The sequence below is a fragment of the Anopheles merus genome, chromosome 3R (assembly GCF_017562075.2).
Source record: "Anopheles merus strain MAF chromosome 3R, AmerM5.1, whole genome shotgun sequence".
Lineage (NCBI taxonomy): Eukaryota > Metazoa > Arthropoda > Insecta > Diptera > Culicidae > Anopheles > Anopheles merus.
This window is the reverse complement of record NC_054084.1, coordinates 21,470,989-21,495,304: the sequence shown is the minus strand read 5'-3', so window position 1 is coordinate 21,495,304 and position 24,316 is coordinate 21,470,989. Positions and strand designations below refer to the sequence as shown.

The 24,316-nt window shown below is 43.7% G+C and overlaps 2 protein-coding genes across 7 annotated transcripts in view; one reads left to right on the top strand and one right to left on the bottom strand.

Annotated features, from left to right (window-relative positions):
• The window catches only part of LOC121595846 (calcium/calmodulin-dependent 3',5'-cyclic nucleotide phosphodiesterase 1-like), a 269,467-nt gene that overhangs the window by 240,120 nt on the left and 5,031 nt on the right, over positions 1 to 24,316 (bottom strand). The window lies entirely within an intron of this gene.
• On the top strand, positions 12,064 to 23,934 carry LOC121595852 (larval cuticle protein A2B-like). The gene is made up of 4 exons (XM_041920151.1): positions 12,064 to 12,168; positions 21,920 to 22,000; positions 22,836 to 22,952; positions 23,027 to 23,934. The coding sequence occupies exons 1-4, from the start codon at positions 12,157 to 12,159 to the stop codon at positions 23,387 to 23,389; spliced, it is 573 nt and encodes a 190-aa protein (XP_041776085.1). The 5' UTR covers positions 12,064 to 12,156; the 3' UTR covers positions 23,390 to 23,934.

Sequence of the window (24,316 nt, the reverse complement as noted above, 5' to 3'; positions counted from 1 at the left end):
TAAGAAAAAATTATTGTAGATTTTATTTTTAACAATTGAAACTACAAAAGTAAAATATTCAAGACTCTATCAATGGGGCCCTTCCCGATTCTAGTCAGCTTTTTTAATGGAGCTTGAGAGTTGGAGGCTGAAATCATGAAAACGTTCCATACAAAACCACACGCAAAACTAGCCTGCAATTTTCAGTCTAGATTATTCTAGCCTCAAAGTTAGAATTAGATTCGAGTACCTGCTCGAAAACACGGTGTTGTTTACATTTACCCCAAGGTGCATTAAAGAGATCACGTGATGGAATCCAGAACCAAAGTGTATGTAGTACAAGTGTTCTCATAGCATGTTTTTTATAACTAAATTTGAATATCACTTTTTTACAGGACGACTAAAAGTTTTTGATTAAACAAGCTTTCGGGAGGCTTGACGAATACACAAAACACTCTTAAAATCTTCACTCAGAAATAGAAGCGATTAAAATCAGCCTTTTAAATCCATAAACCTAGGGATAAGCCCACCTGTATATTATACCCACTTAGATAGCTGCTCGAAAACTGCTATACAATGCGAACAGCTGACAGGCTGAAATTTCAGCCTACCAACTTAAAACGGAAAGGGCTCCAATAATCAATTTTTGTTTTCTTGACATTGTTCAATTATTTTCCCAAAATCGTCCCAGTATCAAAACCCAAAAAATAAATGCAAACAAGGTACACGAAATAATACTTATTTTGTTCCCATTACGGTAATTTAGAAAACATGTAGTTTATCTCACCGTCACTATCCAGCTACAAAATAGCCATCAATCATTTACACCACACACACACACACACACACACACATCTCCTTTACATTCCGCACCTAACCAACCAGCCGGCAAATAGTGTCAAGTTCTCACCGTAACCCTGATTCAACAACACGCTAATCCATTCCGCCTGCAGGAACCAGAAAACACAGATGATCAATTACTCAACAGTGCAGTTCACTGTTCGGTCACTCATTTATCCTCCCATTTGTCTCTAATGGCGTACATTGCGCGAGCTTAGTGCGTATGAAAAACGGCTGAAATCGAAAGTCATCCTTAAACAACGGCCCTGCTAATGTGTGCACGCCAGCCGAAAACTGAAGGGCTCGGCCCTGCCACACTGCACCCGAATCGATCACTCACTTTAAAACCGGCCAGTGCGCCGTTGGTGATGAAACAAAGCTTCCCCAAGAAAACCTAGATTGCGTGCACTCGCAGCCGTGTATTTTTATTATTTGATTGATGTCGTTTGGAAATTTCGATTCGATTAAAGGCCAAACTCGACAGTGTCAGCAGACACACACACAGACACACGTCCACGCGAACCGATGCATTGGACCTCCAGACGGCGAAGGGCACCTGCATCTCGCGGGTGGTGATTTTGCTGTGGGTTATAATGTTTTTGAGGAACACAAATATCGGTCAACCCCCATCGCCCTATGACCTGCGGGAGTGCGTTTGTTAAGGGCAACCGGGGCGGGTTTTTGGGAACCTGCTGGTGACATGCAATTTTGTTGGTAAGCAAAAGCAAACTATGTCATAAGCGCATTAGGGGCATTGTGGTTGAAAATTAAGTTGTAAGCCTAATCGATCGCACGATCGATGCGATCTGTAGCTAACCGAAAAGGGCACCACCGCCCAAACGCACGGGGCTTGAAGAAACAAAGCAAATCTGTGTCATTCTCTGCCCTCGCGCTATGGAACGAACACGAAAACGCACATGTCATGACAGGCTGGGTCTGGGCTGTCTGATATGTTGTCCAGGGACCGGTGTGTCGCGAGCACAGCCGCTGCCGCAAGGGCTTCGATCGCTTCTGAAAGCTCCCTTCGTCAGCTGAACCTATCTTGATCTGTCAAGATGAATTTTCAAGCCGTTCAATCAAACCAACAACGGGGTTGGGGCGAGTGGCGAGTGTGAAAGGAACCGTGAGGAAGCAGATTTTGATTAATGTTATTTCACGGTGGCGCATATCATTACCGTTCCCGGTCCGTGGTTCCTTACCGTGCCGCGCGAGAAAGCGAGCAAGATGCGTGCTCCGCTGGTGTGTCTCGGTGGTTCTCGCATTCGTTGAATTCTACCACATCCAAGCGCTACTTCGCATTTCTGCTCCTGCTATTTGAATCCTGCCGTAGGAGCGTATTATCTTGACCGGAGGATCGTTCGCCGAAGCGGTAACGAGATTTTGCCCATTTCCGAGTGCATTACGCGCACGATGGCTCCGTCCATTTCAATTGACCGGTATGCTTACGGTACGGGTTGCACAACGCGCGATAGACAGGGAGACAAACAGTGAACAGAAAATGAAGAAAATGTAATTCCCCAGTCGATTAACATGCTTAATGATGCGTGTGATTATGAGTCCGTGTGATATGATGGTTAAAGAATGGACATTTAAACTTCTTCGTGTGTATTTTGAAGAGCACAAAAAGGCAATCAAAAGAAGCCATTTTATGCTGCAATGATATTTTTAACAATTCCAAGTTATAACTTTCTCATAACGTGGTGTAGTCTTTGTTTCGGTGAGTAGAAGAAGCCCATTGTTTCCATCTTTTGGTTGCTGCACAGGTTTGAGCGACTAACTTTTGCCTCTTAACCTCATCTTGATGCTTGTCGATTGGGTCCTTCAGTCTTGCCACATTGTTGAGACTAAATCAAGTTGCTTGTTATGAGTTGTAGGAGGAGCTGGGTCCGATGAAGTAGATCTATCCTCTCGTATCACACATACCTCTTCGTAGTCTTTTCACAGTGACTTTACCAAAAAATAGTTATTCTTTTTAAATGTTTAAGTCATCACTAATAAGATCATCTTGGACTGTGGTTGAACACACCTTCACAGTTTATTGTATTTTTATTTTAATCATCGATCGATTTTTCAAGAGGTCCCATCTCAAATGGGAATTTTAATCTGCATTTAAATTCACGCTGGCATTGGAATAAGTTGTACAAGACAAAAGCTCATTGTTAATATTACTTTATTGTTACGTTATAACGCATGAGTACGGTATTGCAAGATCATATTAGTAATTTACATTATGCACTGAGTGCAACTGCAAAAGGCCAGGACGACTCAGCGGATAGGATGGTGCATGCTTGAATATTCCAACAGAAAGGTTGGGGATTTTAAGGCCCACAATAAATTGCAGCAGTTAAGCTCCAAAGTAAGCACAGCTACTGCAGAATTGAGCAAACAAGAGCGAGATTATGGGACGCCGAAGCTACCGTCTCCTGCAATATTCAGTTTGAAGTTAAGACTTACTTCCAGGAATGTACTTTTGAAGCTGATGTTCTGTTGCATTGCATGGTGTGTAAACGACAATGTTAACATTTATCATCACAGTTGCACTTACATCCAAGATACAGGTGAAAGTTGGTGCATCAGGAACGGTAGAAATTTAAGGAATTATGAAATCATGTCGTTGTTTAACAATATGATTGTATGCGATCACTACATCCTTCTCAATATTTATGATACAGTAACGATTCAACGAAAGAGTTCTGATTGAAAGAGAGTACAGGAAATTTTAAACTAAACGAGCGTTTTAAAAAGATGTGTTTAATAAGGTCGGATGCCGATGCTGGAAAGGTGCCGTAAAGTTCATATATATTCATACAACAATACCATTAGCATCTGATTTTTGAAGAAAAATAGTGTATTGCAAACATTAAATGAGTCCTCATATGGCCGGAAAAAGTCCCAATATTTCCTTAAATATTATAAATATTAAACTTAATGTTATCTTGTGTACCATTTTTTCCAGATCATCCCCCTACATCTTAAGGACAGCATCAAAGGGGAATTTCAACAACAAAAAGATAAAAATGATGGGTTTTTTGTTGCAGCTTATAGAAAGCAGAAATTAACTCATCAATTTCGCTCCACTTCATTGCAAATAAAGTCACAAAAGTCACGCAACATAAAAGGAAGATTATTAATTCACGCTATTTTTAATGATTCCTCATCAAAACCTTCTGCTACCATCATTTTTCAACCGTTTCGTATTATTAATAATGCGACCCAATGTTCCACCGGATTAACATTCGTTCACAGTTCCCTTTGCTCCTCAAAACATCAAACATGGGTACAAAAAGTCTGATGAACACCAAAAAAAAAAAAAACGGTAACCATCACCTCACAGTAAATTGCTAATAAAACGCATCAATTAAAGTGTGATGAGGAAGGACACCCGAACGGGCCTCCTCGCTGCCCAATAAAATGCGTATCATTTCATGGGCCATTGAGCTTGCCAACATTCTAGTGTTAGCCGTTCCGGTCCGAACCTAGTAAAAAAGTTCCGTTCTTTATGTAGGCCGTTCCGTTCCGATCCTTTATACAAAATCGTTCCGTTCCGTTCATTCCGTTCTTTCCGTTCATTCCGTTCCGTTCCGTTCATTCCGTTCATTCCGTTCATTCCGTTCATTCCGTTCCGTTCCGTTCCGTTCCGTTTGTTCCGTTCATTTCGTTCTTTCCGTTCATTCCGTTCCGTTCAATTCGTTCTTTCCGTTCACTCCGTTCCGGTCTTTGCTGTTTCAATATTGTTAGCAAGGTGCTATCGTTCGTGCGTTCCGTTCTTTGAAAAAACCGGCTTTGTCCGGCTGTTGCTTGCTGCATGCAAGATAACTGTTCACTCTTTCTCGCACACAGTATGTGTTGCCTGTGCACTCTCCAATGCTTACAGGAATATTCATAGCACTTCGTCGCGTATCGTTTATAAAAATCTTGATAAGCGAAACCAAAAATGGTGTTGCATTTGGTATTATGGTGCAATTTGTAACATCTATTATACTTTTTGTTATAATTTAGCTTATCTTAACTAGACAAATAATATTTATTAAATTTAAATCTGTACTCATATGGCAGAACGGGTTGGAAAAGATGTATTTATGTTTTATACCACGATATCCACTTGATCTTGGCACTCGGCATGATTCCAATATTTAGCCATTCGATTCGAAGCATTCTGTTCCATTCGACAACCGTTTGAGTGCCGTGATGTTGTAAACAATTTATGTGAAAAAAAAAACTATTTGTTTTAAACAGTAAGTGAAATTCAAATAATTAGTCAATCTCGTGATACAATCGTCAACTCGTACCACTCAATAACATCGGCATGGGTAAAAGCCTCGAATGGATCGTGCCCCCATACACTGGGATGATTATCCTGCTATGGGCATTTAAGTTACTGATAGCCAAGCTTATTAGTGGTACAGGAAGGCTTTCGCCGAAAATGGTCATCGCATCTGATAAGTTAAAAAAATACTAGATAATAAATGCATGCTTTATATCACCCCCCCCCGGGATGACAGTTTGGCTTCTAAGCTGTGGGTCGGTACTTTTGCACCCCAGGTTCACGTTCCGTTCTTTTTGAAAAATGAACTAGTTCCGTTCCGTTCCTTTTTTTTAACGAAATTCCCAACACTACAACATTCACGGTTCACATAGCTGCGCACAAAACGGCCCTGACCCTGGGCGCCGAAGAATTCAAGCAGGCTTAAAAATTGATATTGAATCCCGTGCCATAGCAACCGTACCGATGCCTGCTGGATCCTTAAACACTTTATTAATGGCCACGAGGCACCGTTTTCGGGAAGGCAGCCAACACAATACGGTACGGATGGCGGATCAGTTTTAATAGCCCATCGTTAAGCGTTACCACGCCCCACACCAGGCCACCAGGTCCGGTACGCCAGCCATCACACCCATTCAATTTTGTAGTTGGAGATGAAAAATTGTCGAAATTTTCACCTGATTGAATGAAATTGCTCGCTTGCGCGCTCCGAAGAAGGGTGATTTGTCATGTCGCCTTTGTTTTCAGCCACTTGTTCATTGTTCCATCGGCAGCAAACGACGGAAAGAAAAAACACAAGCAGAGAGTCTTCCATCTCTGCTTTGCCCCGCTGACGCAACTGGAGGCACCTGTGGTAAACTTGTTCCACCCATCCACGCGATCAAGATTAAAGCACACACTCACACTGTACGGTGAATCATTCCAAACACGAAAAAGGGCATCGTTGGGTTGGATTTTCCCACCAGCAAAAAGCAACCCGCACCGCAAGCTTTTGGACAGCGGCCAATAAAAAATCAATTCACCTTTTGTCGATCGGCCACGAAAGGAAAATCGGAGGTCTCTCTTGATAAGGTCATCAACGGTTGTGTGTGTGTGTGTGTAAGCGTGCCAGGGTGCAATTTTTCCCATGCCAGCGCGGTACCCGCGCTGCACCGTACGAAGGCCACCGTTTGAATGCACTTACACCGTGTGCAATTACTTCCCCTTTGGCGTGGCTGGTTGTGCTGGCAAAGTGTTGACGAAGTGTTGGCAAAGTCAAGTTGTTTCCCGCCCTAAGATAGCAACACAGCACACCGAGGTGCCGAGTGCCTTGATGGATGCATTTTTGATAAGGACGACCGGTGCAGGGAGAAGGTGATCGATCGATAGGCGTTTGCGGCTTGAATCGTACCCAACAAAGTGTTAATATTTTATTAAAACTCAGTATTTCCCTCCAGCGTGCACAGCTAGCTCAAATTTCAGTCCGAAATTGTTAAGCAAACATTTTAATGAATGCACTCCCGTTCTAGTTTGATCGGACGGATGTGTCACCCGAACAGGTTTACAATCTCCACCGGCCAAACATTAATCAATCAGGTTTCTTCAATCCTACCAGCCAGCCAGCGCTGGCAGCCATCAACGCCAATTGCGTAATGTTCGGCGTACCGCGACCAAACGTACCAGAACGCACGATACGCTGGCCGTCGGATAGCGCTCCATTTGCGAGCGGATCATAGATCCATCATCCGGTTGTATATGTGTGTGTGTGTGCGTGTGTCCCCGGCCTGTCGCTACCGCTAATCGGTTATGATCTCCCGCGGCTGGCCCGACGGCAGTGCAGCTTAGCGCCCGCTCAACGCCTTTAATCCGAAACCGGGCGGCTTGGTGTAGCGCACCGGCTAAGCCAAACACCTGCCGGGGATCATATTTCTAAGCCGACAAACAGTCAGCCAGTGACAGGTTGGCCATTTTTTTTTTGCCACCGAGGGGCATCATTGCGCTATTGGAGCGTTAATTGTATTGATGTCAGTAGGGCGCCAGTGGGTGCAAAATGCGTCTAAGTAAAACGGGTGTTTAGCAGTCAAAACATACACACCTTGGCGTTGGTTGCGAAAGGTTTAAAGTGTAAGTTGTGCACATAGTAATTAATGCATTTCCGATCGTTCGGTGCAAATAGTAGCATAAAGATGATTTGGAACCTTTGGAATGTATTAAAAGTTGATGTTTCTTAATTGGTCGTATTTATTTAAAGATTCTGCTTCTTTGTTTTTGTATTGATGCAAACGTATAATATGCACGTTAACAGGATAAACCTTAACATTTTAATATCACATGCTTTCTTGACCGAATTATGCACTATGCTTTATCTTGCTTTATTTGCAATCGAGTGGTGAAACTGTATAACGTACATATTCAAAATAAAATTGACCCAACTACATTGAAGAATTGATTGACTAATAATTGCATCTTATCGAATGCTACATATGTGATCATTTGTATGATGAGGATTGAGCTTAATAACCGAAATAGTTAGTGGTGAACAGAAGCATGTGTAAACATCGATCGTTTCGTCTGGGTAAAAACATAAATCAAATGAGGTTAGATGTATTTACTACGAAAACAACCACATAACAACATGAATAAAATGATTCACTATAGTTAAAATCTGTTCTGAGAGCTAAGCTGATTACAATCATTGAAAATATGACAAAAGAGTAGAATTATTTGCAATTTTGGTAGTATGATCGCTGGTTTTTTAAGTCATCCTTGGCATTCAAAGTCATCATTTCTTTTTGTTGTTATATTTTTAGTTACATTAAGGGTGATATCGCATTTGTTGTTAATAGTATTAATTTCTTGTTGCTAATGCTTCATTTCAGCTGATCTAAGTTAGTCAACGCAATAATGTAATGCTTGATTGATAATTTAATAAATGGTTATTGATTTTTTAACTTTATAATCAAAAGTCTATTCAGACTTTATTTTTAATCTTTTATTGTATCTTAAACGTGCAGATTTAGACGAACATTCAACACAATCAGGTGTGCTGGTATGTCATTTTAGATTAACTACCAACAGTTAAACCCCTTAAAAGCATAATATGTTCATATGTACAAAATAAACTTCCTAAATTTCAAATAAAACAACATCGATCTGTAACCAATTAGCTATAATTGCCTCACATGAAAAAACTGCATGTAACATCTCAAATTACTCTCGTATCCAACCTCACTATCCGCACACATTACCACAATTAGCGTGCATACAAACCGTTCCTTTCGCCATTACTTCTCATCATCATTTCAAAACAAACAAGTTCATTATTATTAAAGACCAAACCTAAACAACAGCCTTAGAATGACATCATCCGGGGTGGGAGGGGGAGCAAAATAGGGAGGAGAGCGACCGACAGTACAGAAAAGCGACGTACGCCAGGTACGCCCGAGTTTTTCGCTAATGAAATGCATTTATGTTGCTCGGGCATCGAATTTCAGCACCCTTTCCGCTGACGAATCAATCAGCAGCGCCAACCGTAGCGCATTCTGCTGACATGATGTGCATGGTGCACCGACGTGCCCATCATCACCATCATCCGGCGTGGACGTGGGATGCTGTACCAACAAACCCCGTTCTGCTGGGGCAAGGTGGAACCGTGCAAGTTAGTGCAAATATTTGCCACCTTTCGCGCGCGCGCTTCAAAGCCCAACCCCACATGTGACGCGCGCGCCCTTACTGCTCCTTGGCAGCGGGCACACAAAACACCACGCAACTGACGGCACTTTACCACGACAAATGACTTTTCTCTACCGGGGCTGCTCGGGCACTGGGACACACATATGCAGAAACCCTTGCGGCGTAGGGTAAGAGCAAAGCAAGCAATTTAAATTCTACCGCCGTGATGTGCACACGAAACGATGGTGCACTTCTGATGGAGCTTAACTCGCGGAAAGGTCACGTAGAGAATGGAAACGAGAGAACGAAATCGGGGGAGTCAGGGATGCTGGACGAAAGCCGTTCCTATCTGGGCCCGGAAAGAGTTCTTGGCATTCTGCTGTGTAATGTCTGCTTTTTATTGTAATGTAAAAATCAATTCCCAGCTAATCTTTCGAGCTATTTTGCAAACGAAACTAATCCTTAATTCCACCATTCATTGTTCTGCTCTTCTCCAATTGTAAGAAGCTTTACGTAAGCAGCAAACCGACCAAAGCAACAAAGGATGCAGGTTTTTTTATGCAACACAAGTAAGCTGTCTATTAACATCGTGTGCCCTAAATCTGTCCACCTTGAACGGAAGCTTGAGCAGAACTGTAGAAAAGCTCCACCCCAAAAACAACTTACAAAAAAACAGACACCAAACCTGGTGAACCTGAACTTTACACCACACCACCCTTTACAAACGTCTTCCCGTGCGCTAGCAGACAGTGCCACTTACTCATAAAGTGTCGCATTGTCGTATGATTGTTCATTGAATAGCACTCATAATTGAACACCTCGCCACATATCTCGCTGGTCTGTGGAGAGCACTGCAGTACCACGTGCACAAGCCAGTGCACAAGCTTCTGCAGTCGTTTTAATGTTCACTACTACTCCCCTGCTTTCTGCTTCCTCCTCTGCTCATTCCATATCCTTTGGTGGCCTTTTGCGGGGTTGCTTTCGGTGGAAAATGCTGTTTGATTTATCACCTCTTTCCCCCCATCGTCGACGGGGCCCCACCGTGTCACACGGTGCAGGAGCGCGAGGAGAAGCAGTAGAGCCGTTGAAGCACTGCCGGCATTTTCAAGCGCCGCTATGACTTCCCTTCTAGCGGCAGCAAAATGCTTTGAATCTTTCACGGCACGGCTGTCGTCCGTCAGGGGGGCTTCACCCAAGCGTGGTGTTTGTGTGATGGATGTGTGTGTGTGTGGGTGGGGGTGGGGAGGCAGAACTTGGCTTGGGAAATTCCCGGTGATACGGTTTTCGGTGCGAGATCGTCCGACTGTGCTGCATATTGCAACAACCGTTGGCTCTGTAGTAAACTTTACAGGTCTGTTACCAACCATTGCTGGAAGGCATTTGTTTTGGTAAACGTTTTCTACAGTAAAGATGATAAAAATAAACATTTGATGTAATTAAATTATGTGCATAGTCTGCTTAATGACATACTTTTCTTTAAACATTCATTTTAGGTTCAAATGTGATCAATTTTTAAGGCAGTCACTCTGCGACTCGTTTAATTGACTTTCTCGCTGATCGATGATTAGATCGTATAGTTAGATCGTAAAACATTATTGTTAATTATGGTTAGGTAGGCTAGCTATAGGCAAATAACTCAATGAAATAAATACGAATATTACCTACTATCTGATCGAAAGATGTATACATAATCCGACTACTAATGTTTGATATAAAGTATCCTGGCGCAGAGTTGCTAGAGATTAATCAAATCTTAAATCATATACAGAATAACTGATGGTAAAGGCTATCGCTCATAGAAATTTAATTGTTTATTGTGACATTTTTTGCAAAACTATCTTTTGAATTAACCTTTAGAGAAGGTCATAACATACAAACCTAGACAACTAGAATTTCTCCTTGTGCCATCCTTAATACCCTGAACAATGAAACAAAACCACAGTATACTTCTGGCGTGACAAATGCCCACTTAACAACATGCCCGACAAGAGTTCAAGCCCCAAATTGGCCATGCTCCCTCAAGTAGGACTTTACTATTCTTCCGATTAGGCTTTGGGTAATCAATAAGACACTGAAAGCCAATGTCACTTATGGTACCGGTAGGCCAACCAACAATGGTTGTTGTGCCAAAGAAGAAGTAGAAAAAAAGAACAAATGTTTTATCATTGCAATCCATTTCTAGACTTCTAAAGTTGGATGTTTGCATAGAAGATCTTGACAGGAAAATTGCAAACCTCACTTGTTTGTCCTTTTTCTATTTGTCCTTTTTTAGGAAAAAACCTCATTGTATGGAGAGAAAAAACCTATTTCTTAGAGTGTTGTCTTAATTCAACATCTAGTTTAAGTTCGCTTTAGACCTATCGAAAAGACATATGAGTGCCAAGGTCATTATGCCAACCTATTGAACGTATCGTTGTACCAAGGCATATCGTATATTCTCAACATAATTTCACCAAACATGCTCATATGAATTACACTCCTGATCTTACTGCTGACCATGAAGATCATTTACGCTACCTGGTAAATGTTTCATTTCCATTAATTTGATTCCATTCAATTTCGACCCAAATTTCCCACCGTCACGCAATGACCCTTTTAATAGACCCTTTCGGCCTCCCTCCTCTCCAGAAGCTTGCAGTGCATTATATTCTATGATTAATGCTACCCGACCAGGATGATAATGCAATTTAGTTGTCGTTTTTTTTTTTCAATGCCAAAACGATCGCCCCCAAATCAAACCACATGATCCTGCTGCCCTTTTAACAACCCCTCCTTGTGCCCCAAAATCATGTGTAAGCCTCGTGGGAGACAAAACACGCCGTCTACGCAGCGCTCCCGACACACGTGGCGTTCCGATTTCGGTTGCGATGGTACATCCCCTCTCCCATCTCAGCCCAAGCAAAGACGGTGAACTTGCAACTTACGCATGTCAAGGGTCTTGCGCGTACGCACGTACGAGCCTGCCCCGGTACGCGGAATGCACAATCCAACACTCCTCCCTTCCCCTTCAACTCCCTCCCCCAAAAGTGCACGGAGCTCACCCTTTCCTTGTGACACACCGTCGGGGCGACATTTACGCACTGCCATGAGTTGCCCTTCCACCGCGCTGCACACAGTGCAGTGCATTCGGGGCGCAGGTTCGTCGCTTGCTGCTGCTGCTGCTGCTATCCTGCTCTGCGGGCTGCTGCTGCTGCTGCTTCCTTCGCTTGCGTACTACGCCCCATCAGCGTGCGTGCGTGCGTGCGTACGCCCCGAAAGAGGTTCGCTTGCAGCCGCACCGTATATAAAGTGTGCCGATTGCAGCGAAACGGTATCAAAGTGTAGTTTGCTTTCGATTCATTCACAACCGTCTCCGATCGTGTGCCGAGTGCAATCGCTCTTTTCAAACCTCCTACAACATCATCTACAACAACAGCAACATAATGTTCGCAAAGGTAAAGGGTTCACTTTCTTTCGTCGAATTGGTGCTCGTGGTGCAGTCAAGCGAAGGGTCGAAAGGTCAAGAGAATCGTGTCCGTCAGCGTCGGGCTCATTCTTTCCGCGAGTGTCTTCACGCTGTGTGTGTGTGTGTGTGCTAGTGTGTCTTTAGGTTTGCCGCTTATCCGTGCTGATACGAACGAGTCACGCACCCTTGGGTGGTCGTTGAGCTGAAAAATTCGCTCTGCAAAGTATGGAGACAAACAGAACCGATGAAAGGGATGAAAACCCTTTCTTTTGTTTTGTTTTTGATTCGAAATCCTTCCCGGGAGCAAGTCGATGACTCACCGCCCTACAGGCCGTGGGAGCAAAAGTAAAGGAAACACAAATCCAATGTTGAAAAGTTGGCTGCTTCACTTGCTCCGTCTACTTTTCGGCCGTTGTTCAAGAGGAGCAAGCAAAGCCGGCACCCGATTAGAAGCGAAAAAGTTGGTCAAATGGAAACAAATGAAAACAGTTGAAGTTGAAGCATGAACCAGCGGTGGAAAAGCAAAACACAGCACCGACTGGGAACCCCCACTCGGTTCAGGAATTTGGTGCGCGAAAAGTTGTGTCCTCACCTTCGTTTCCATTTTTACCTAATCTGGTTTTTTTGTTGTTTTGCCATTTTTTTGTGCTTTCTGTGCGAAATCGGCGAAAAACGTCAGCCCACACGCCAATGCTATGAGCTTTTTGACACAGCAGCCCTCTAGGCAGCGATCGAGATGGAAATCTAATTTCGTTTCATTCACGTGATTTAGAGCGTGCTTGTGGTGCGTACGGGAGCGGGATGTTGGTGATTTGGTTTTCACTGGTTTTCGCGCCGAAACGGCTCCTTCCTCATGGTTGTGGGAATGTGCGGTCTTTTGGTGTGATACAGCGAGCGGGCCCAACGCATCGCGTGAAATGTGTTTTGCTAGCAGATGTGAGGCAAAAATGCAAATGAATGTAATGTAAGTTTAAATAAATAAGCAGTTAAATTGCGTGGGAAAGTAGGTGGTTGCTCTCGCGTTGCGTGCTAGTGTGCTTGTCTGTCTTGATGGGTTGTTGCAAGATAAGCAACAAGCAATGCTTTGAAAACAATCTTTTTTTTTTTTTGAATGGGTTTAGAGGAAATTTGGGGAGAACCTCAACGCTAAATTGTTTTTACTACGCATCTCACAATTTTTTTTTCGATGTGTTGTTCTTCTTCCTTACCCACGCACGATCACACCAAAATTGGTCTTAAGATAGTGCTTCGTGAATTATGGTTATTATTGACCACAGAAAAAGGGAGAATTTGCCTTTACCTGGAGTAACCATTTCAGATGGGAATAGAACCATATCCGATCGCTACAGAAGCCGATGCGTTTGCCATTAAACCACCATGACTGCTCCGCTTCACGATGCAATGTGTTGTATAAAAGGAACCTTTTGTTTTCAACAACAACATCATAGAGTAGATATATACAAAGAGGCATGGAATGTTCAACATAGAGCATATTAATACAGTTTAAAGAAATATCAAAAGATTTGTTTAATGCATAATTTGGAAGGCGAAAAATTACTTAAAATAGTAAAATAGTGGCTAAATTAACAAAGAATTCACAAAGCACGCTTTTGTGTTCTTTGCTCAAAAGCAAAAGCTTTATGGTTTTGATTGCAATGACTGTTGTAAAAAAATAAATTTTAGTAACCGTAAAGCTTCCAACAAAATTCACCAATCATAGTAAATTGACTTGGAAAGTAATGCATCTAAAGCAGCCTTTAATCTACTCTCACTTTAACAAACTACAAATTGAAGTGAACAATATAATACAATCACTGTCGTATTTGAAATTCAAATCAATTTATTTAAAACCTTCCTGCACGCCAATTTCTCCGCCCTCCAACAACTCGTTTCCCGTTTTGCAAGGGCGTTTTGAGTAATCCGATTACTTGCGCTCTTTCCTAAGAATAGTTTCCTTCCTAGGGCCAGAAAACTTCCTCTCGACGTCACAAAATGAGCTGCATTATTCAGTGAAACCTAGCCTGACATGGCCACCGCTTCCCAGAACCGTGCTGAAGCTGCACCGTGCACAGCGAGAGCGCTCTCGAGTTGATAAATAATTATTTAAACAGGACGCTCACTATCCGCGGCATTCAAGGAGGAGCATTCCTTTACAGGTTCCGTTGTGCACCTGCACAGCATATCAGCATCAGTTGCAGCTGCTTAGTTTCATCCCACCCCTCGGAGAGAATTATTGCTCCCTCCAAAAGCTTACAAAGGACAAATGTGCAACACTAAGCGTTGGCAAACGGGAAAACGGCAACAAAACACTGCCGGTGTATAAATCATGCTGAGGTTAATGCTTGGGTCGCTGCCGCAAAGATAAGGATGCCCCAAACCCCCGGGACGTTGCTTCTCGTTGTCCCAACCGGTGCTGCTTAGGTGCTCCCTTATGGATAAGCCAACAGCACCGGAACACATATAAAATGTAAATATAATAACAATTCACAACACCAAACACGCACCGCACCGGGTGGGCGTGACCGGACCAGAGTGGCATTTAGCACGGTACAGCTTTCGATTCCATCCGCTAGCAGATCGCTTTGCTGCCATTCTTTTGGTGGAATTTTTCATTTAACCAACACGCATTCCAAAACACGACAGATCAGTGTCGGATTAGCGTTGAACGTCGCTCGACCCGCCGGGGGCAAAGGTCAGGGCGCTGACGTGCTGAAGGATGGCTTTTCTTCCCGTCCCTTACAAAGTCAGAACCGTTTGCCCGTTCCGTCACTTATTGAAGGATAATCCTGACGGAAACGTGCGACTGTGATGGTTCATTTTTTAGATGAAGTCCTTTTTTATTGTTTTGTTTTTTCGGTTTTGAGACGTAACGGATGAGACATGTGTCAAGGAAAGGGCGAGCTTTACTGTGAGCATTTTCAAGTATAAGCATTTTTTTTTTCGTTAATAATGCTTTAAAAGAATGCTATTAAATACTTCAAAAATACATCTCTAGCATTAAACTAAAATATAAAAAAAAAGACTCAGCAAGAGTTGGCCAACTTTCCACGCCACGAACAAAGAGCAATTTCGCACTGGCAGGCGCTCATTAGGAAGTCAGCAAGGCGCTGCTGCACCATTCCATTTCGGCAGGCGTCCTAATCAAACTTTCCAGCAGGCCGCTCGCACCGTTCCACCTAGGCCATCCTTTCGCTACCCCTTCGACGTGCGGTCGTTAACTCGATGCCGACTCGATCGATGAAAGGAAACACGCTTTCCCACACGCTGCCCACAAATCCGTTTCCTCTCTGTCTGTGTGTGCAGGATGGATAAATGAGGAAGGTGAGTAAGAAGCGACGAAGCGGATACCGGAATCCGGTTGTCCCGAGGCCGGATCACTCCCTGCTCTCCCCGCTCTGTTTTATGCAGATTGGTTTGGTGCGAATTCTGACTAGCAAGCAAACAATCGACTGGCGGCGGACGGGAATCGGGGGGGGGGGGGGTACCCTTGAAGGCAGGGTACATCCGGTGGTTTTTGTCGAGAAAGCGGGCCAGTAAACTTTCTGGGATGTGCTTTCTTCATTAAAATTTCACTCTCTCATTTAGCCAGTCGGTCGGTTTAATTCCTTTCGCAAACGCTTGGCGGGAGTACGGCGGGATGTACGGCTAACTACATTGCACCTGTTTTTTTTCCGGGAACTTCGGAAAAGGCTTTGCTTCGAGCGGCTTTACTGAATGGAAATGAAATTTTCACATCGAAGTGTGCATTTTGCAACCTGGCACAAACGGGAACAATCGTACAGCTGCCGGCGAAGCAGAAACCCAACCGACATTCATCTTTGTAGTAGCAGGGCAAAGAAAAAGAAGAAAAAACCCGCGAAGTGTTGAAACCACAAGCAGCAGCTCCATCACACCAAGTTTATTTGCTTTCGCCATCCAAATCGGAGCTTTATTTTTACATCAAACCCAAGCACCCGAATAACCCAACTCCCGATTCAGTTGGGTAATGGAATTCGATTTATTTCGATCATCGATCTGAGGATGGAAACATTGCAGTGCGATGGTACTTGGTTCTTTATTTTTCCTGCTGTACCGCTTCTGCCACCAGTGTTTGGAGTTTGAGCTGTGTTTATCGTTTGGGATTGTAGGGAATGGTTCGGTTCATGGATGGCGAAAGCGAATCGCTTCGATTCGATACAAATCTTCTCCCTAATGGAGCGCAACCGTTTGCTATGCCGAAAATACTGGGATAGCCAATCGGTCGTGGTGGTGCTGCAGCAGAAGTACTGCAAAAAGGGCGAGTAAAGGGCGTCGCATCGGGAAGGGGGTGTTTTTCAATTTTCTTTGCTATTTGAGAGTGAAGATATGCCTGGCACATGGGTAGGGGAAGTGAATTTAATTCTCTCCGTGGTCCTGGTTCGGGGTCCTCTTTCGAGCGGGATGAACTGGTACCGAGTAAAACCCGATGTTGCAAGCTCGTTTGCGAAGCTGCACAGTACATTTGCACCTCATCTCCCCCATCATCCGTTTCACAGAGCAAAGCTTCCCGGTGTCCTTCAGGCAGTTATCGAGACGAAATTCCCAATGTCAGAACACGTTCACATTAAACTATTAAATTTAAGACTCCCTTTTGAGAACAACTTTCCACCAAAAAGCGCTTCCAAGTGTTATAGCACAACCACAGCTTTAAGCTTCTTCACCCGAACCTTTCCTCCCAATCCCCAGAATGCTAATACCCAAGACTCACGGTTAATGTGTGCTAATGTGTCGCCAGCGCTCATGCAAGCAGATCACATTTTTAGCTCATCATCGAGCAATGTGGCAGTACGGGGTAGGTCATAAAACCCAGCCAACCTTCTTCTCGGGGGAGCAGTTTGTCTTGTGCTATTTTCGGCCAGCGCGAACACTGGCGCGGGAATTTCGATAATGGCATTTGCGGATGCTTTCACTTGCTCTCGGGCAGTTTGCTATCTCTCCCCGTGCGGGCTAAGGACGAGGCCAAGTCAATCAATATGTACGGTTGGTCGCACGGTTTCACGAGGATTTAGTGAAACAGACAAGCCCCGGCGGGGGTCGGGTAAGAATAGCACACGCCGGATTGGTCATTTCGGAGCATCGCGCGTCCATAAACGGGAGCATTAAGGTCCTTACCATATCCGCTCGCAGGGGCTGACGATGCGCTTGGGTGACCTCTTCTCTAATGGCAGTTGCGTAATGGCATCTATAGAGTGTGTGCGCACCTTGCCCGAGACAGTAGAATCTTCTGATGAGGTTCCATTACCAAGATACACCCTAATCAGGTGGAATACTTTCTTTTCACCCTCAGCATTGCTATTCTGAGCCCTTCCAGCACAAACGCACGCACAATGGTGGATGAATTATTTATTCCTCAATTATGCGCCATAATCTCCCCCAATAAAATGCGAAAGCATGACGAGTGTGTTGCATGCTTTCCGTGCTCTTGCTTGTTAGAGTATCTGCATCAATAACAGTAGCAGCAGTAGCAGCAGCGTGTGCGGAAAACAACAGTTCAATCAAAACGCCTCACATTCTGCCAGTACCGGATCATAAACAACTCAATAAATTACCTCCTGGCTACGCCTACATGCACATCACTCACAACTCACAATTCGATTACACAAATTGAATGTGAACGGCAAACATCACGAGGAGTTTGGTTCCACGTGCTACACAATTGTTTCCACTTTTGGCTCTCCCGGGCAGGACTCGCTGGTAGCCAATGGGCCAATCAGTTCCATCACGCAAAGCTGCGATTTTTGTGAGCCTTTGATACAGGCTTTTGATACGCGATCGATCGTCTGGAAGGTGGTGGGAAGGGTGAGAATCTTCATCGCGTACGGATTTGCGATTGTGTTCTCTCCCTCTTCCACCAGGCGTTCAGTTTTCTATTGAAAATGTTTCCAAAAATTCAACACTCTTCATATTTTTGAGTGATTTTTTTCTACTTCTGCGGAAAGCACTCCGTTCTCCGTCTCCGACTAAAAATAAAAAAATCCCATCGCTTGGTTGTCTGTTCAAAACGAGTTTGCACAGTAGCTTCGTGTCATACGTTGCTTCATAATCCTTTTTGTAGGCTTGAAATCTGCACGTTTTTTGGAGAAGCTCAAAGAGCACCAAAAACGAAAAAAAAAAAACCCGAAAAGCTCGAGTTGAACTTTCCACTTTTTTGGACCTGTAATCCTCGCACGCTCGCTTGATAATCCTTTTATTACATCCACATACAAGCTGAGAGTGTGTGTTTGTGTGGTAGGAGTATTCATAAGGAGAGCAGATCCTCTTTTAAGAACCGTGTTCGAGAAATAAATCCAGCAGTCTAACCATTTCCTCTTCAAACCATTTCCACTCAAACACACTTGAATGTTGTGTTCTTCGATGTGTGATGCCACAAATCAACCACAGGCAGCAGGAGGGAAAAAGCAACCGTAAGAAAGGGATTCAATCTTTCCCTTCGAATGCAAGTCATCGAGACAGCGCGTATGGGAAAGCAAGCCGCACGTCCATTTGCGTTGGCTCATTCACTTTCGGGTCAATGAGAAAACCACAACCACAAAGGAAACAGTAATTCGATAAGATCTTCAAAAAAAAAGCCCGTGAAGAATTATTTTTTTTTTTGCTGGAGGCGTTTTGTTGCTTTGTTCCATCGGTAAATGTGATCACCAAATTTGCTGTCGCTGCTGCTGACTTTCAGGGTTTTTTTTTTGTGAAGCAGCACTTTTGATTAAATGTGACAGACGCAACGTAATGATAAATTGTAAAAGTCGAAACCGTGACAATACCGTCCAGCCGGGCAGTCGGGTGAAAATTTTCGGTTTTTACGTACAAGGACATTGTACCCAACCCCCCCCCTTTCCTCAGCGATGCTCTCCTCCATCGTTCACCGAAGCAGCAAGAAAGTGACGAAAGTCCAAGGTTCAGTGAAATTACCATTTAGACGAGCCGAACACAAGGATCGATGACATAAATGCTAATGATAGGATTTTCATTTTCTCCTAGCAGACAACCTTCCCACACCGGAAGTTGAGACTTTTCCATTTTTTTTTCCTGTGGAAAATGAGAGAAAAACTGAGTGAAGCTTGCTTCCACCATCAGCACAAACTGTGATGATAGCCAGTTATATCGTTACATGAATTTAATTACCAAACTGTGTAGCAGTTTGTGTGTATCCATTGTGTTCATCCTTTTTTTACTTTTTTTCACTTTTACATACAAATGGAAACGATTGCAAAAACGCAAACTTCCCACTGTTTGCTTACCAAAAGTGCGCACGAACGGATGAGCATCAGAGCCAGCCCAAAAAAGCCATTCGATCGGATAGGAATGGTAATCAAAAAGCAGAAAACGGAGAACCTTAAAACAAAAAAATCTCCAAAAATCCTCCCCCTTTGCTGTGTATTTTTGGGCGTTCAAAGCGTAGTCGTAAATTAATACTCTGGCCAAACATTGCTGGCCAGGATTGCTTTTCTTTCCCACTTTGCCAATATTCAAGCGTCCCGGGGGCTCCGATTCCCATTACGCTACGATGCGTTTAATCCACTCATCCATCCGAGTGCCCGCTAAATATTGGATTTTTTTTTATTGTAGCGTGTTTCTCTGCGCTTCTATCAGTGCGTTCGTACAACAGAGGGGGGGAAAAAAAGCTCGAACCTTTCGGTGCATATTCAATTTCCAATCGATCAATTTTCTGGCATTGATTTGATTATGGTTTTTTTTTTGTTCAATACTTGCACACTTTATCAAGGTATTCTGTTTTTATTTAGTCACAGAAATTGAACGCAAAGGGTGCAGAAACGGAATAAATCATCATAACAACAAAATCCAGCCCATCATTCAAGGGAAGGAAACTATTTACTACATCAAAGCGATTCCTCTGCAGTGCTACTTTGAGTGGGCATTCCCTTCAGCTGAAGCGCCCCTTCAAGGCTTGCTTTGAGCATTAGCAAAAGTTAATAAATTTAAACTTTCAATGAGCTTTTTGACCAGACCATTCCGTAAAGGCACTGCCCTGCAAAGAGAAAACGTGTTTTATTTTATCTTTTTTTACGTTCTTCACAACGTTTCATGAAAGGAAATGACAGGAAAAATGGAAGGAAGAAGACCAAGCACCTTCAAACTCTACGCTAAACTACTTTCAAACAAACAAAATTTTCGAAAGCTTTATTTATTGCTGTTGAAAAATCGGTTAAGCCAGTCGTTTGTGAACGAAGCATAGTAAAATGGGGTACCAGGTGTGGCGCTGGTTCGAAAATGTCCTTACTATGACAGTGTCGATTAAAACTTTACAATGTCTAACCAGCTCAATAGCAAAAAACAGAGCTAATTCCACAAAAAACTGCGATGAACAAAGCATGGCAACAGTGTTGGAACCACCCTCTACTACAGAAATAAAAGAAGCCGTCTCCTAATCATTTTCCCCTAAATTTGTTTCACAATTCCAAAGCTATTTAGATGCCCCTCAAATTTTTCTACTCTTCCCTGTAGCTTATTGAAAACAGCTTAAAAGTGTAAGCTGTGGCTAATGCCTGACCGTCACAAAACTTGGTCAATTAGTCAATCGTAACTTTTTCAAGAAAATTCTTTGCGAGCCACTCGTTCCTTCCCTTTCGTTCGATGTGACAATCGTTGGAAAGTTAGTTGCTGGGGTGAAAATATCCCTACGAGGGGGTAGTCTTTTTTGTTCGATTTCAAAAGTTTCTCTTCTCTTAAATTTCGGCGAATTTTACAAACTACCATCATCGATTGCGTTCCCAAGCGATTAAACGGTTTTGCGTGTCGTTTTAATAATACCTTTTATTTGCTTGCTTTACAGCAATTTCTTGGGAAATATTTTCCCCCTCAGCGCTTTGGTACCATCCATTAAACCACCCAAGTTTTTGTAATTGTACAATAAGCTGGAGTCGTTTCCTCCACCGTTCTCGCTATTAAAACGGTCGGTAGCAGCAGCTGGTGCAATGTTTGGTCCCTCTAAGCGTAGCAGTTTTAGAAATCCCTTTTTTAAGTGATTTTGTTGTGCTATTTACCTTGCTGCCTGCACGACAGTTACCCATTTTGTTGCCTGATGGCTTTTCGGTGTGTGTAGCGATTGGTATGTTGCTGGCGTGTCCAATCAATGGCTGGAACAGGCAGTAAGTGTTAAACTCCCCAGCACATGGTTTGACGTGTCTGCAGCAGCAAACATCAACGAGCAATAACAATTGTTTCGAACGATTACGGACCGTTCCACACTGTTGCTCGTTTTTGAACCGGAAAAAGCTGCTTCCAATCCGAAACAGCTTGGCAATGTTTAAAGTACATAAAATTGTATGCTACACCATTCACATCGACGGTTCATCAACCATCAGTATTTGTACCGAAATTGCGGTCCTTTCTACCGCGAACGATGTTGTCCTTTTCACCTGAAGAGTAAATAACCCCCAAAAACATCCTCCTCGCTGAGTCGAAATGGATATTTCCTCACACTAAAGTGTGGTTAAGTGGTTTCCATTTTCCACGACATTAAAACCACCACAACCACTTGAGTTGAGAATCTGTGCAAAAGAAAGCAAACCAAAGCTTGTCACCACCATTTCGAAGTGTTAATCTAATTCGAAAACAGCCCCCGAGCGGCCACCATTGTTGTTCAGCCTTTTATTTTCATCAATTTTTCATTCATTATCTTCTCTCTTCTTCTTTTATTTTCTCTTTCGAAACAACGACCGTTCGATGGTTTTGACATTTACATCCCGCACAACGCCGCGCAACAGGTATTCGTTGTTCTGGCCGCCGTCGCCGTCGGTGTCAACTCGGTCGCGATCGGAGTCGCTGCTCCGGCCACCCTCGTAAAGGTAAGCCAAAGTAAACTGCCCTCCAAATGCTTCCTCTGTCTGCTGCTGCTTTCAGCCCATTCCCTGATTTGCATCGCAACATGAACGGAACAACAACTTTGTTCTGGTATTGTTTTGTTGGACGGGCAGTGCCGGTGTGAGTGTTTGTTCGTTTGGAAAGTTTTTTAATTAATTTACACCGTCACCTTTACGTTTTTCTTGCGTATTGCGTCGCGTTCAGAAGAGTGGAATACTTTGCTAAGTTTGGGAATCGTTCAGCAAGGGTCGTTTAATAAGATAATCACAGTAGACAGACGATCGATTTGTCGATCGTGATTGCTTTAATTGACTTGTAATTAATGAAGTGCAAGATTTCGAAGGATTATTTAATGGTGAAATGTGCTCATTAATGTTTCATTCTGTAGAAGCAACAATTTAGCTTTAAATTATTGAGTAAATAATCAATCCCTTGGCCATTTTTGCAATAATAGCTCAGTTCGCTTTGAAGACGTAACTTAAACGCCTGAAGGTATGCAATGCTGTTTAAAACACCAATAATTAAAATACAATTTACATCAGAGCGATGCAAGTGAAATGTGAAAACACGCTATAAATTGATTAAAAGAGACATTAATTGTTACTATCATACCCCTCCAGGCCTTTAAATTGTAGCTTTATGAAAATATAACATACTTTTGTGTGCAATGCTCTCTACTTGAACTGTAACTCTCACACCTACTGCAGCGCCCTGTGTCAACGGGGATGGGAATTACGGTGGAAGTTCTTATCGGTCGGTTCATTATCCATTTTCTTCATTCCCTGTTTCTTTGCCGTTTATCCTGCACACTTCCCACAGACTGAGGAGTACGATGCTCATCCCCAGTACAGCTTCAGCTACGACGTCCAGGACTCGCTGACCGGCGACAACAAGCAGCAGCACGAGACGCGCGACGGTGATGTTGTGCAGGGTCAGGTAGGTACTGCGGGAGTTGCGCACCCACTTGAACCTTCCACTAAAAAATAAAACCTTCCACCAAACGCTTGCAGTACTCGCTCGTTGAGCCCGATGGCACCCGTCGTACCGTCGACTACACGGCCGATCCGGTGAACGGATTCAACGCCGTCGTCAGCAAGTCTGCCGATGCCGCCGTCGTGAAGACCGTCGCCGCCGCTCCCGTTGCCCACGTTGCCTACCATGCGCCGACCGTCGCCGTTGCCCACGCTCCGGCCGTTGCCGTGGCCCACGCCCCCGTTGCCTACCACGCTCCGGCTGCCACCGCCTACGTTTCGCACGCTCCGGCCTACGTTTCGCACGCCCCGGCCTACGTTTCGCACGCCCCGGTGGCCTACGCTCACGCTCCAGTGGTGGCGCACGCTCCCGTCCTCTCGCACGCCGTCTACCACCGTTAAGCGTGCAAGTTCCCGGGCAAGATCCCTCCGCGCGCACGCTGAGGGCCCGCCAGGGACGCGATAATCACTTTCGGTGATGATAAAAGCACTCGACTCAGGCCATACGTACACGTACATGCACCTACCTTTATATAAATACTCATGCACACGCACACACGTAATCTAGAGAAGGGTGGCGCGCAACCACCACTACGCCCCGTTGAGGGAATACCGTTTTCCGATTGACTCAGATTTGTTCTGTTTGATTCTAGCTGTTAGATTAATGCAATTTTTCACGAACGATCAGTATTGAAGCAGTGTGCAGTACTTTACTTTTCCATCGTAACGAACTGTTGTCACTTCTTTCTCGCACTTGTTTCTCTCTTTGTTTGTACCTTTTTACTTTATGTTTTTGAGTTTGATGTGCTCTGTTCCCTATTACAACTCGTTGTGTTTTCTTTTCTCATGTGACACTGCACTGCCCCAGTGAACTTTTGCGATGAAAATAAAGTATTACATTCTGCCCCTGCTACGTTTCTATACGATAACGTATAAGGAAAACAAAATGGTGAATGAGTTTTCTCAATAATAATGATGACATTTTAAGGTTTAGATTGTTCACTATATGGTTGAGGAGTTGTTCGTTCGAGTTTTACAGGATCTCAACTAATTATCGAAAATTGTGTAAAGGCCGAGGGGTATTGTCCGTACTAGCTAGTGTATTTTTTGTAAATGTGCACGCCATCTAGCGGCGGTAGGTGGAAGCAAGAGGCTGGTATAATTTATCTGCCGAAAAGTGTTTTGGGTCGATCAGGCTATAGTTTCACCCAATGATGGATACATATTGGAAGATGGGGAGAAATGTGGCGCAGCGCTTTGTATGAATGACGATTTGTCCAACAACAACACTTAACGGTCTAATTTGTAGCAATTCATGGACGTTGATCG